The following is a 13,385-nucleotide window of genomic DNA, read 5'->3' as shown; positions in this document are numbered from 1 at the left end:
CAAATGAAGTTGTATATATGATGATTAATGAATGTTTTTCATTTGTGCTGTGGAAAGAAAAGTGGTTTCTGTGAAAGATGAAATGTCCCATTCAACTCTGCTTCATTTTTGTTGAATGCATCATCTGGTCTTTCACCTCACAAAAATATTCTTACCAATGCACATTCATTATTAATAGTCAACAAAATTTTTTGGATAGAACTACAAATTTAGAGTCAAAATGATAGAAGCAGTGAAGGGCAGTAAATGTGCTTTTTTTTAATTTAAATATCAAGCTAGTTTTATCATTTTATGTCTTGTTTTTAGAGAAAATTCAAAATTTGCTTTTGTAGTTGGCAGAGGAGGTAAGGGCAAAGCAAAATAAAGCAAAATCTTGATCTGCAGACACCAAGCTGATATCAAATTGCCCATAAATTAGTATTAGTGTAGTATAGATTGGTACAAATTTGGCTTTAGTTTAAGGATTTATTTCAGTTGTGAACCCTAAGCGCAAATGTGTTTAAACCAAACTAGTATAGATAAAACTCATCCTTTACTATTATAACATCATCACTATTTGATAACATGTATTGCTTCTTGCCAGTTGCTTCATTGACCTCCCATATTATCATGATAGTTTATTTCTTTGTCAATTATAACTAGTCAGGATATGAGGAGTGTGTTTATGAGGAAACACCCACTGTATGGAATCTCAGTACTAATTTTCAATATTAAAGACTTGCCCACATTATACCTGGGTGAAATAGAATGGTGCATGCCCTCAAAGATGTCCTATTTGCTACTTACATTGTAAATTGAGCAATCAAGTGAAAAGAACAAATAATGGACAACAAGAAAGAAGACCCAAGTTCTAGTCAGATATAAAAACTTGCAATTAATTGAGTATAGGTGTAGATTACAAGACAACATTATATTCACCCATTGCATGGTTCCGCCATGTGCGACGAGAGCCTTGATCTGGCAGTATGCATAAATGGGAATTGAACCAGTCATATGACATTACGTTAAGTTATGTAATTTTTCCATTCATGTCATGCCTGTTCGAGGCTCTGCTTGCATCGTGGCGGAGCCATGCAATAGGCGAATGATCTACAATCAGGCCATCATCCGTCACAGAAAATGTTTAGGGCTCCTGAAAAGGAGTAGCGGTTATGTATCCTCTTTAAAAGATAAACAGCAATGAACATTGGTATTTGAGAATTATACCTTCATCTCTCATATGGATTAAAGAGTTGGGCATCAGCCATGCATGACATACCATAAGTGTGTGGACTTTGCATGGTGTGCATCTTACAAAGGAAAATAAACTTACTGGGGCATTTTGTGATCTGTAGTATCCAGGTAAACCTATCACGAGGGTGTATATAATATATGAATGCGTCTTAGAAAGTACTCCCTTCTTTGTACACAGATATTCTTGATTTCTTTAAAAAAAATTTGGTACTCAAATCACAGAAGCTCCTTTAAGCTATTTAAATGTGACAAACCAAAAGGTCATTCATCACTAGAAGTCATTCATGAGGTGTGAGGCTTGTCCTATTTAGGAATGTTTTAACAAGTCATATTCATTTATCCTTATCTCTTATTTGGATTTCAGATAAAGCAGGTGTTCAACACAGGTATGTAAATTTCTATTTTCATATTTAGTTTTCATTATTTTTATTTTTGAAGTTCAAGTGTATACCTTGCTATCATTCCTTGAAACCTGTTCTTTGGATTGTTGCTTATCACAGAGTTATATTGAACACATTTAGGCCCATTAACTCTTCATGTCATGTGCTACTGAACCTTATGTAATGATGAACTTGGAAAGAAGCAGATCAGTTCGCTATACTGCTAAGATTGATGAACTAGTGGACAAAGCTAATTCATTCAGTATAATTCTATTTAATTTAATTTTGTGATTACATTGTAGTTATAAGATTATTAAGGAGAATAATTGTAGACTTAAAACAAGGATGCAACAACTAATAAACAGCCCTAACTCATAATACTGAATTTTATGAAATTAAACTTTAAAAAAGTTCTATCCAAACTGCAAATTTAGTTTGCAAGAAAGACTTATAATGCATAGGAGCACCATTTTATTTCAATGTGCCTTGTTGACAGGAGACACATTCCTGATACAAAAATAAGATGCTATCAAGGAGGCAACACTCTGTGATGAATGTTAAAATTATTTGGTGGAGACCTCATCACATACATCAATGTAAGGATTTGCATATGTTTGGTTAATAATAACACCATTTTATTTCAATTTGTTTTGCTAATAGGAGACACATTCCTGATAATAAAAAGACGCTATCAAGGAGGCCGCACTCTGTGGTGAATGCTAAGCTCTTCGGTGGAGACCTCATCACATACATCAATGTAAGTCTATATATTTTTGGTTTACTATTAGAGCCATAGAAAAAGATGTTGAACTCAAATTCTGAAAAACACCTATATTGCAATGAAAGTTTTTCACATAGATTTTGTGATTACTTTCAATTTGTTAGATGTGCATTGCCTTTACCAAAGTAAAACGTTGAGATTTTTACAATACCTGACATAAAATGAGGTAAACTTATTAACCTAAATATTCATAACCGCCACTTCTGGAAGCATCCTCATTTTCCAAAATAACAAGACCTTATTCTCTTGCACAGGGTAAATAGGGTTTGTTGTGTATGCATGAATTGTTGTCACATAGAATACACACATGTGAAGTTATTGTGCCTTGTGATCCTTCGGCATGTCACATTTGCAGGTAATTGATGGATCTGTTTGATTGGGATGCATGTATGGCATCATACACTGAGGTTATGAATCATGATTAATTTATCAGGGGGTTTAATTTTGTTGCACTTTGCTTGAATTAAAATTGATTCACACAAACTTGTGTGGCAAGAATAATGTGAGAATCGACTGATCACCATAACTTACAGCATACAGAATGGATACGATTTGGTAACAATTGATTATCTGATTCTTGCCAAATTTTAGGCCTTGTATAATTATTATTGTACAAAAAGTACATATAGACTAGCAGTGTCCCTCTTATGAGAATAATAATCTAGTCTTGTCTTTATATTATATGTATATTCACTTGTCCCAAATTGACACCATCGATGTATATTTCAATGATTTCAGGCCAGTCGTCGTGACATTCCTCTTGTTGTAGAAAGGTGTGTGGAATACATTACACTCTATGGTAAGTAACATAACATGTTCTTTTTGTGTCACGCAAAAAATATTATGCTGACTGCAAGAAATGAATCACACAAATATTGAAGATAGAAAAACTACTGCATAGCTATGTTTCTGTATGTTCATTTGATGTTTTAGTGATTTGCTGAGGATAATGATAATGTTATTGCTACATGTGCTGTCCCTGCCAAAAAAGAGGAATATAAAATTGGCTCTGTTGCCTGTGTATAATTGTTAACTATGTTAACCTTGGACTTCTTTTGACAATTTGATGCTTTAATGGATTTCAATGGACTTGAGACACAATGCCCCATGGCACATGTGTGATGACAACAAATGTGAGGTAAATTATCATTTGAAGTCATTTTACAAATTGTTTTCAAAATGCTGTACCATCTCCATAGATGAATTTTCATGTTACAGGAGTAATTTAGAATGGTAAAGAATATGTGGTCAAAGGTCATCTAAGGGTCAAATTAGGTCATAGTTGATTTAGGACACCAAAGATTAACATTTGGTCTTTACTCCCATATGCTGTGATGATTTCAATGGGACTTGGACACACTGACCCTTGGTACAATGACATGTGTGATATCTACAGCAGATGTAAGGTCAAAGATCATTAAAGGGTCATTTTACAAATATTTTCAAATTTATTCACTATGTTGATAACTTTGATGGTACCTGCATGGAATAATCCACATGTGGTGAGTCTAATGTGCCTAAACATTTACTCTATGCAGGGACCATCCCTCTCATATCAATGTATGTAAGTTGAAAATGAAAAAATCATCAATAAAGACATGAATTTGTTAATTATGATAATTTTTTTTCACTGTTACCCAGGACTGAGTCACCAAGGTATATTCCGTACCCCAGGATCACAGCAGGATGTTGATGAGTACATGAGAGCATTTGAAAAAGGTAATTAAATCAACTAATGGGAAAAGAATGAAAGTTCACCACTTTGTATCTCACCATGCGCGAGTGCCTGTTAGTGAAAGCATTTTTCACAATTTGATTCCAGTCAGGCTGGTCCATTTTGTAAACTAACTTGACTTTACTCTTAACATCTATGTAGTTCTTTTTGTACAATTCCAAGAAAAATGAAGGTGTTCTAAGACTCACATTTTTAGTGACATAAGACATAGCTCAATTGTTATTCAAATGTAGTGTGTGCTTTTGTGTGGGGGTGGGTGTGAGAGGTGGGTGTGCATCTAGGTTTGTAATCACCCACCCACCTTCCAATTGGAAATGTCCCTGGGTGACAACACTTCACCCCTCTCAAATCCCATAGATACCCTAAAAATGCATAGTACTAACCGGGGACCATACAGGGGTCATGCACAGTGACCTCATGGGGCTGATAGTATTTGCTTTTGTAAGTTTATGTGAAATATCCATTTTGTTCCCACTTACATAATTAAAAGCACATACACAACACACATGTCCCTGGTTTTCACACAATTCAAGTAAGGTTGGTTATTTGAGTTCATGTTAAAAAGATAATAACTTGGCAATTTACTGAGCTTCTTTTTGTTTTGCTGTTTCCAGGTCGTGATGTCTTGTATGAACTAGGGCCAAAAGGAGACATCAACCTAATAGCAAGTCTACTGAAAAAGTATTTCCGAGACCTTCCCGAACCACTCTTCCCTCTTGCCATGTTTGATCAATTTCTTGATAGCACAAGTAAGTTACCATTTATAATGAAAGACAGAGATAAAAAGACTAGTTCGCGTCAGATATTCTGACAACTAGACAGAAAATGCCGTACTGCGCAGGACGGCAACCAATCACAGCCTGCCTTTGCCCTGACGTCAGATGCGATTTAGTCTTTTTTTTATCTCTATTTTAGTATTCATTGTTCTCTCTTTCTCTCCCTCCCGTTTTATCTGTCTGGCTGTCTGGCTATTTCACTCTTTGTCACAGGTTGTATGTCTCTCTCTTTCTCATTGTCTCTTTTAATCTTGGTCTATTTCGCTTGCTGTGTCTCTCCATCTTTCTCCATTTTCCAAATAATTCTGGGTTATCTACCAATCTTCTTTTTGTTTATTATCGTAACATTTTGTTTCCCTTTTTCTGTTCCTGCCCTAGAAATCCAGCAAGGTCAAGATCGCATTCCATGTCTAGCTCAATTAGTGGAGAATCTTCAAAAGCCGGTCATGGTTGTCATGCGTTATCTCTTCCAGTTCCTCAAAGTGTAAGTGTCATATATTCTGGTCAGCTGGGAAGTAGGTTTCCTGTTACAAAATTAGGAAGGGATTTAATGGAACTATTAATGTGGCAGGCAGTCTGTCAATAATCACTGAAAACTGGTCGATACCAATTATTTGAACAGCTGAAAGAGGTATTCAGCTTTTCAATTTTGTTGTTCTGCTAAATGACAATATTCTTATCTGAGGAATGGTGAGCCTAATTTTGATGGAAATTACAGCATATTGTAGTTTGTCGACAAGAATAAAATGATGTAATGAAAATAGCTTTTATGTATGATATGACACATTTTGTATACAACTGGATATTGACTGTGATGCCTACATACATTGTGTTTTTAATCTTTTCTTTCCATACATTGTGTTTTTAATCTGCCAATTTTTTTGGATGACATATTTGGGACTGCCATTCCTATTTTTTTGTATTTTTGAATTTTCAAAAAATGTTATGTAACATGAAAATTCCAAAATATAATTATCTACAAACCTGATGAATCGCTTCATGACTCATTTTGGTTTTATAAGATCCTTTTTGGGTGCCACTCTAACTAAACTTCGTTTGATACCATATGGCGCAAGAAAATCCACTTGCTTTCATTTTGTTGTCATGAATGAAAATACAAACAGCTTGGCATTATTAAAGCAATATTATGTGATTAGCATAAAGAATAAAGAACAATATTTTACTTAATCCATACAGATTATCTCAGCGTAGTGATGAAACTTACATGGATTCCCGCAACCTAGCCACATGTTTAGGTCCCACCCTGATGTGGGGACCAAATGCTGCTGATGCCCTTCAGTATGCTAGCAATGTCAACGAGGTTGTTGAGACCATGATTCTGTTCCAAGAAGACATATTTCCCAAAGCTGAAGGAAACGAGACAGAATACAGTTTCATTTCTATCACAGAGGGCAAAGATGGGTAAGTTTTAGAATTGCAAAAGAAAATGAATTGCAGATTAGTAAAAGAAGAGCAGACCTTTTTAGTTGGCCTATTTAAAGTTCAGAGAAACTAAGATAATTAGATTATGTGTAGCAAGTCTGTGGTTTATAAAGCATACAAATTACACATATATTTCAATATAATTATTTGAAACTTTGAAACTAATTCACACAAGCAAAATGAAAACTCATTCAGAAATTTTCAATATGTTATTTTATGTGGACATATGAATTGATATCTCTGTGTTAACAAGAAAACATTTTTCTATCAATGTTATATTAATAAAGTAAAAAGCACAATCCATACGAAACAATCTGTGTTGGTATACTATACAAACATCTGCTATTCCCAGTTCAAGAGTATTGTATGTAATATTTTAAAAATTTGTTTTACAAACCTCTTGGTATTTTCCCTACTAGCCTCTTAAGTAATAATGGAACAAAAATGAATAAGTGTCTTTTTCCCCCTCTTTTCTCTTCAGCCTTGATGATATAGATGAAGAAAAAACAGGTGAGTTTTTTTCTTTGGCCTTTTTGTGTGTGGATATATCGTCAGCTACATTCCATAGTGGCGTAATGTGATTTTTGGTCTTTTTTTTTTTAATTGGCACATTATGTTTTCAATGATGTTCTCTTTCATTGTTCTAAGTCTCAGCAGTCAAAATTACCTAATTAATTAATTCATAATTAAATTGAGTGTATCCTTACAAAATCAAATTTTGTGTTTTCCATAGTGGCGTATCGACCATACGCCACTTTTCATGTACATTAATAATAGTAAATAAACTAAGAAATATCGGCAGAATGAAAAACATTGTATGTCATAGTGGCGTATCACCTCGCTACATTCTATAGTGGTGTATTGAATCAATATGCCACTATGGAATGAAGCCAACGAAAAGTAACGCCATAGGGATTACACTGCAACCGAGATGGTGTATGCTTAGGATAAGGATAGGGTATTGCATTTTGCATGTTTTCCATAGTGATGTATCGTTTTGTACTTAAACATAAACATAAACAATGCGATTTATAAAGCGCCTTTTACAAAAGTAGGCAAAGCGCTAAAAGAGAGAAAGACAAGAAAGGAAAAAGAGCTAATCAGTGGGAAAGAGGTGGGTTTTAAGGAGATTCTTGAACGTGGTAATATTTTCTTGACCTCGGACAGTGGTGGGCAACTCGTTCCAAAGGCGCAGCCCCACTGTTGAAAAGGCGCGATCGCCAGCTTGTTTCTTGGAACGAGGCACTTCAAATGTAACAGCAGCGTCAGATCGAAGCGCATAAGATGTTTTGTGGGTCCGAGGTTGAAGATAAGAAGAGATGTAATCAGGTGATTGAGTGTGAAATGCTTTGAATGTCTGGAGAAGACTCTTGAACTGTATTCTTTGGGCAACAGGCAACCAGTGGAGAGATTGGAGAATTATTGTTTTCAATTTGGCAGTATAAATAATGTGTCTATTTCTTTTGAAACTTATATAAAAATAAAATCTATTTAGTTTACTACAGAAATTTCACATCAATTACAAAATAGAATGAATGTCTGATTTACACAACTCGATTTATATTTTTTCAAACTTGATTTTCTCGAAAAGTTGTTTATTCGCAGTGCCCCACGATATGCCACTATGGAATACAGCCGACGATATGTGTGTGTGTGTGGGGGGGGGGGTTGTTTGTGTGTACACTTTTAAAAATGCCATCAATTGAAGACTTCATGAGCAGTGTTGATAGATCAGAAAACAGCATAAAGATGCATTATAAATAATGTCCTAAGTTGAAGGTGTTGGATGAGTCTCTGTACAGTCTGCAATAAGGCATCTGAAACAAAAAAAACTTAGTGAGTCTGCAGTGAGACAAATGAAACTCAAAAGTGGTGTCTCACTGCCCATGTTTGCCAGTGGTTACAAGTATGTGTGTGCACAGCCCCTTACATGTGAATATATTCTTATTATTATTTTCAAGATATAAGTGCTGTTGCAAATGCTGACTATGAGGGTCAGTCAGCAGATCAGCTGAGCTTCAAGAAAGGGGATGAGATTACCTTGATTAAACAAATAGAGGGTAGCCTGTGGGAGGCTAGAATGGGTGAGCAGAAAGGAATTGTACCAGATAGCTTCATGGAATAGTAAGTATACTGCATCATATATGTTAGGTGTAGTAGTTGAAGGAGAATGGTCTGCTTTCAATGTATATGATTTCCACCTTGATTGAAACACATTTGACCCCATTTCTACCTGTAGAATTCAGGCTGATATTACTTAAAAGAGTGGCAACAAAAGGTCTTATCTTTTCGGTAAAATATATAGGAAACATATTTTGGTCATTACCTTTTATACGGTAAATAAGAAATGGAATGTGGAAGTGAGGTTGCGAATTGGATCATTCTCCTTGAACAAATTGAAGAAGTTCATATCTGTTGCACTTGCCATTGAATTTTCCAGTGACATCAATGCACCAAGGGGTCTAAATTGATCAAGAACCAAACATTCTGAGACCCATCTGGTCTTCTTGTGAGCTGGTAGATAGTGGCAAATGCAACACTTGCATAATTTGTTAGCTTGTAGATGATTGAATGGGACAATAATAGTTGACATATTGCTAAAATGATTGTAGTTTGAGTGATCTCAAATTTAGATGATTTCACCGATGTCTGGTCCTGCAGAGTAATAGTGTTACCTATTACATAGTTATTGCCTCAAGTTTTGTAGTGACGTCATTACATGTTTTAGGTTACTTACACTTTAAATTTGTGTGCAGTTCTCGGAATCACAGCATAATACGCCTGCATGTAAAGGCGGCACAATTGGAATGCTCTCTTGCATCCAGAGAAACATCATGATGTCCCTACCAATCTTGAGGTGACAAGCAGTATAATCAGTATGCACTCTGACCACAGTAGTATGGACTGAAAATTGAATTCTTGATTCCTTCTATAAATATAGATTCAGAACAAATTCTAATTTTTGTGTCGTAAAAATTATATCAACTATTATATCCTACTCAAAAAAATGATACATTTATGGCAGTAAATAGTGCTCAAATGGAGATACTTATCTGACAAAATATTTGACAATATACAGCTTCAAGTTACATTCTTTGAGACACTTAGATAAAAAGTAAATTTGATTTGAGCTCTTTTATTACCATAAAAACTTTGTTATTCATCATTCAGCAGTTTACTCTATTTGACACAAGTTACAATGGCAATAAAAAGTATGAGTGAGAAGTCAACAGTGATGTTGTTTGATCTTTTGACTTGCAAGCATTGAATCTACCACTGATTGCCAGTCAAATTGTAGTAATTGTAGTCAAACAGGGTAAATGGTATGGTGTTTATCATGGGTATGCATATACAGGGACTGTGAAATCCTGTTTCATTCAGAATCGATGGTTCACATTTCTTGTACCTTTTTATACATATTCATGGAAACATGTAGATATATTTTCAACATATGCATGGGTGATTTTGGATTGTCTAACTCATTTTGGTGTACATAACCAGTTTAACCGCACTTAAGCATCAACTAACTAAGGCACCAGAAACAAATTAGTTTGATCTTTCGATCGACCATCAATGCTTGATCGATCCGTATTATTTATGAAATCAATTAATTTACTATTGTTAACTGTGATAATATAGTAATTTTTGCCTGTAGCGATATTGACAATATAAATTTAGCATTAATTCTGATTAATTAGTTGATAGTTCATTTATAACAAGCATCGAAGCAGTATCGATGGTTGATCCAAAGATTGAACAAATTTGTTTCTGGTGCCTAATTCACTTGCCTGCATGGTTGTATTCCCTTCCCTTGTCCTTCATTAATAGTATTACCATATGTTTTTATGTATTGTTGTTGGATGTATTGCCTGTCTGTAAATATTGATTGTGGTATTGGGAAAAATTGAGGTATGAATCAGGATCAACTAAAGAATACTGAAAGTACTGTTTGCTCAGTTTGCCACCATGTGTATGTAACACATCTCCCATCATGGCAATCACCAAAGATATATTGCCTTCAAAATTCAAAAATAAAGAGTCACATTGAGTGGTCTTACTCCCCATTCCAGAAAAATACAGCACTAATTTTTTGATATTAAAAAATATTATCAACTTCTGCCAAATGAAACACAGCTCAATCCTAACTAACTGGCAATAAAAGTTAAATTTCACTATTTGGCCTAATTTATGAATTGTACGACGTCTAATTTCAATTTATTTTCAATCTATTTTTTGGAAAAGGCATGTTTCAGTCTTATAACCAATCATTTAATTTAAGTAACACAAAAAAGTGAAAATTAAGCAAAATTGCAGCATATACTCAAGATTTTGAATGCTTGGAACACCAAGTCTTTGATTTTTATGACTTGATTATCAGAAAACATGTCAAAAATGCACCTTTTTGGCTCTTTTTTCAAGATATTAGTAAAATATTGAACTTTTTCTATTATATACAGTTAGCACTAAATGAATGATAGGATTGCGCTATGTTTCATTTGGCAGAACTTGATATTTTTAATCCCATAAAATTAGTGCTGTATTTTTCTGGAATGGGGAGTAATTATGCCATTCTCTAATTATTGTATTCTTTAGGCCCTACTGATTGATTCCTGATTCATCCATATATATGGGCTTTTTATTTTGCAACACCAAGATTTTTTTTCTTTTCTTTTCAACATGTTGTATATTAAAAACTGCACTCTTGCTAATATCCTGTGTATCTTATTAAACACTTATGCTTTATTTATTAACTTCAGCCTATGTACCTGTCATTTATGTTTTCAATGAAATCAATATTATTTGTCCATTTATCTTCTTGAGTTTACACTTCTTACCTGATAACTACTTGCCTTTTCTACTGCTCTTCTGGTTTGGTGGTGTTGGTGTCTTTTGTTTGAATAATACATTTTCTGATATTGCTATTATGGTTTGTCATTTTACCTGTTTTGGTGATGGTTCTTGTCATGTTTTTAATTTCTTTCTGCCTGTCAAGTTTATGTATCTTGTGTCTTGTGGGAATGGTGCATTGCTAAAGACTTTCATGTTGCAACTTTGTGAAGATTTTCAGCAGTATTTCTGTTGTCTGAATGATGCATGCCATTTAAATGATATCTGCTATGTAAATGTTGCCTGTTGTGTAAATATTGTGTGCTGTTTATTCTGTGTTTGTTCTGTGTGCTATTGATATGTTGTATGCTTTCTAAATATTGTTTGCTATTATTGTCTTCTTTTACTTAAACCCTTGTCTGCTGTTTGTATTTTCATTTTGTGTTCCATATGTGTTGTCTTATGAAGGGAAACACACTCACACTAACCAGCATGCAATGGATAGTTTTAGCGGTGGCTCTGGTTGTTTAATAATCAGTCAGTCAGCATGAGAGGTTTTCATTAATCAATCATCTTACCAGATAAAAGGGTTTGATTATGACAAAATGCAGGCATTCAACCAGACCAACCAGTATAAAACCATTGTTGTGAGTTTGATTTCTTGTGTCACACTGGAGTCTTATATGTGAGGTAGACTTCCATCAGTGGCTTTCTTCTCATCTCGTCCATCTTCCTGTGCCCTCCTGCTACTCCCATTCCTGTCCTGCCATAATGTGAAACCTATCCCGATTGAGCGTACATCTATCCAGCATCCTCCTATGTTGTTGTGCTATTCTTGTGCTGTGGATTTTTCAAGGAAACAATGAGTTTCTAAGGTGGTGATGTTGCTTTTTGGACTTTGCCTTTTCACAGTGAGGAGAAAGAAGAACAAGCCAAGACACCTGATGAGACTCTGGAACCACCACAGTTGTCCCCTCTTGAAAGAAACAGTAGCACAATGAGACTTGTAAATGATATTGACTCCACTATGCAGTCGGCTTTGTCGTCTTTAGATGAACTCAGTAAATTATCAAGTTCCACGCATCATCAGCCACCACCAGATTTGCTTCGAGATACACACCCACCACTAAGTCGCAGTAGACCAGCCTCAGTTCCCAGTAGACCAGCTTCAGTTGGAAGTCCTTCCACAAGATCATCCAAAGGACCACCGCCATTAATCAAGCCTAAACCAAAGAGACCTATAAGACCTGCACCTAACAGTTCCTTTAAACCTAATCCTGGGTTTTCAATCAAAACAAAAACATTATGAGCATATTTAATCTAATCTGCATGTGAGTTTTGATTGCCATGTTGATTGTATTTAGTATTTGTTTAACAGTGTACCCCTACGGACGGATTTCCCACCACCACCGCCTCCAGATTCACCATTATTCATGGAGACGCCAGAAATAGAAGCATCCGCTTATCTTCATCCATCAATGCAAGAGAGGAAATACAGTGCAAATAAGCTAGCATCAGAGCTCAACACCATCATCAAAGGCAACCAAAAAGCCAATGAATCAGATGAAAACGGCATAGAGAGTTCCATAAATACTGTTCCAAGCCAGCAACTTCCAGATGTCCTACAAAATTCACCAGTCAGTAGCCGACCAGGATCGGGAGTACTCCCAATGGTGAACATTTCTGTGACACCTCCAAGTGATGGGGGTTCTTCTCCGCAAACAGTGAAGAAAGGACCACCGCCACCTGTTAGACCCAGATCAGTGAGAAGACCTAAGGTGGTAGCGAGGCCGGGACCACCAGCCTCCAGTGCCAATGGTGGAAAAGGTGGTGGTGCTAATAGTAACACACTATAAACAGTGTTTGTGATGTATGTGGCATTGTGATGTATGTGGCATTGTGGGGAAATTCTTGTGCAAGATGATGTATTTGATTAATAGTTACTTAGCTGTCATGGTTAATTTATCATCCTTGACCATGATTTGAGCCTGGACAACTGGGTATTGATGAATGTATACAACACTTCAAACAATTTGATGTGTGAAATGTTTGAAATTGGGACAATGAACATGTTCTCATTTTTATGCAATGTTTTGAAAAGGGAAACATCACCATTATATCTCAGTCATGGGAAAAACCCATGCATTTGAATATAATTTGGAAGATCTAGTGCCAACTTAGTGATCAATTATATGTACAGAATAAATCTT

General features: G+C 35.4%; 1 protein-coding gene across 2 annotated transcripts in view; it reads left to right on the top strand.

The window, feature by feature from the left end:
* Nucleotides 1–13,031, top strand: part of LOC140148982 (SLIT-ROBO Rho GTPase-activating protein 3-like) — a 48,653-nt gene extending 35,622 nt beyond the window's left edge. Inside the window, exons 12-21 of one of the 2 annotated variants that reach the window (XM_072171107.1) lie at nt 1,598–1,619; nt 2,274–2,370; nt 3,133–3,193; nt 4,036–4,113; nt 4,744–4,878; nt 5,284–5,389; nt 6,103–6,327; nt 6,830–6,858; nt 8,310–8,472; nt 12,554–13,031. In XM_072171107.1, the coding sequence (XP_072027208.1) occupies nt 1,598–1,619; nt 2,274–2,370; nt 3,133–3,193; nt 4,036–4,113; nt 4,744–4,878; nt 5,284–5,389; nt 6,103–6,327; nt 6,830–6,858; nt 8,310–8,472; nt 12,554–13,031 (1,394 nt within the window). Of the gene's footprint in view, nt 1–1,597; nt 1,620–2,273; nt 2,371–3,132; nt 3,194–4,035; nt 4,114–4,743; nt 4,879–5,283; nt 5,390–6,102; nt 6,328–6,829; nt 6,859–8,309; nt 8,473–12,087 lie in introns of both variants that reach the window. The other variant, XM_072171108.1, reaches the window with a different exon arrangement.
* Nucleotides 13,032–13,385: the final 354 nt, after the last annotated feature.

This window comes from Amphiura filiformis, chromosome 3 (assembly GCF_039555335.1).
Source record: "Amphiura filiformis chromosome 3, Afil_fr2py, whole genome shotgun sequence".
NCBI classification, from domain to species: Eukaryota; Metazoa; Echinodermata; class Ophiuroidea; order Amphilepidida; family Amphiuridae; genus Amphiura; species Amphiura filiformis.
The sequence above is the reverse complement of the archived record's forward strand: the minus strand, read 5'-3'. Positions and strand labels throughout refer to the sequence as shown.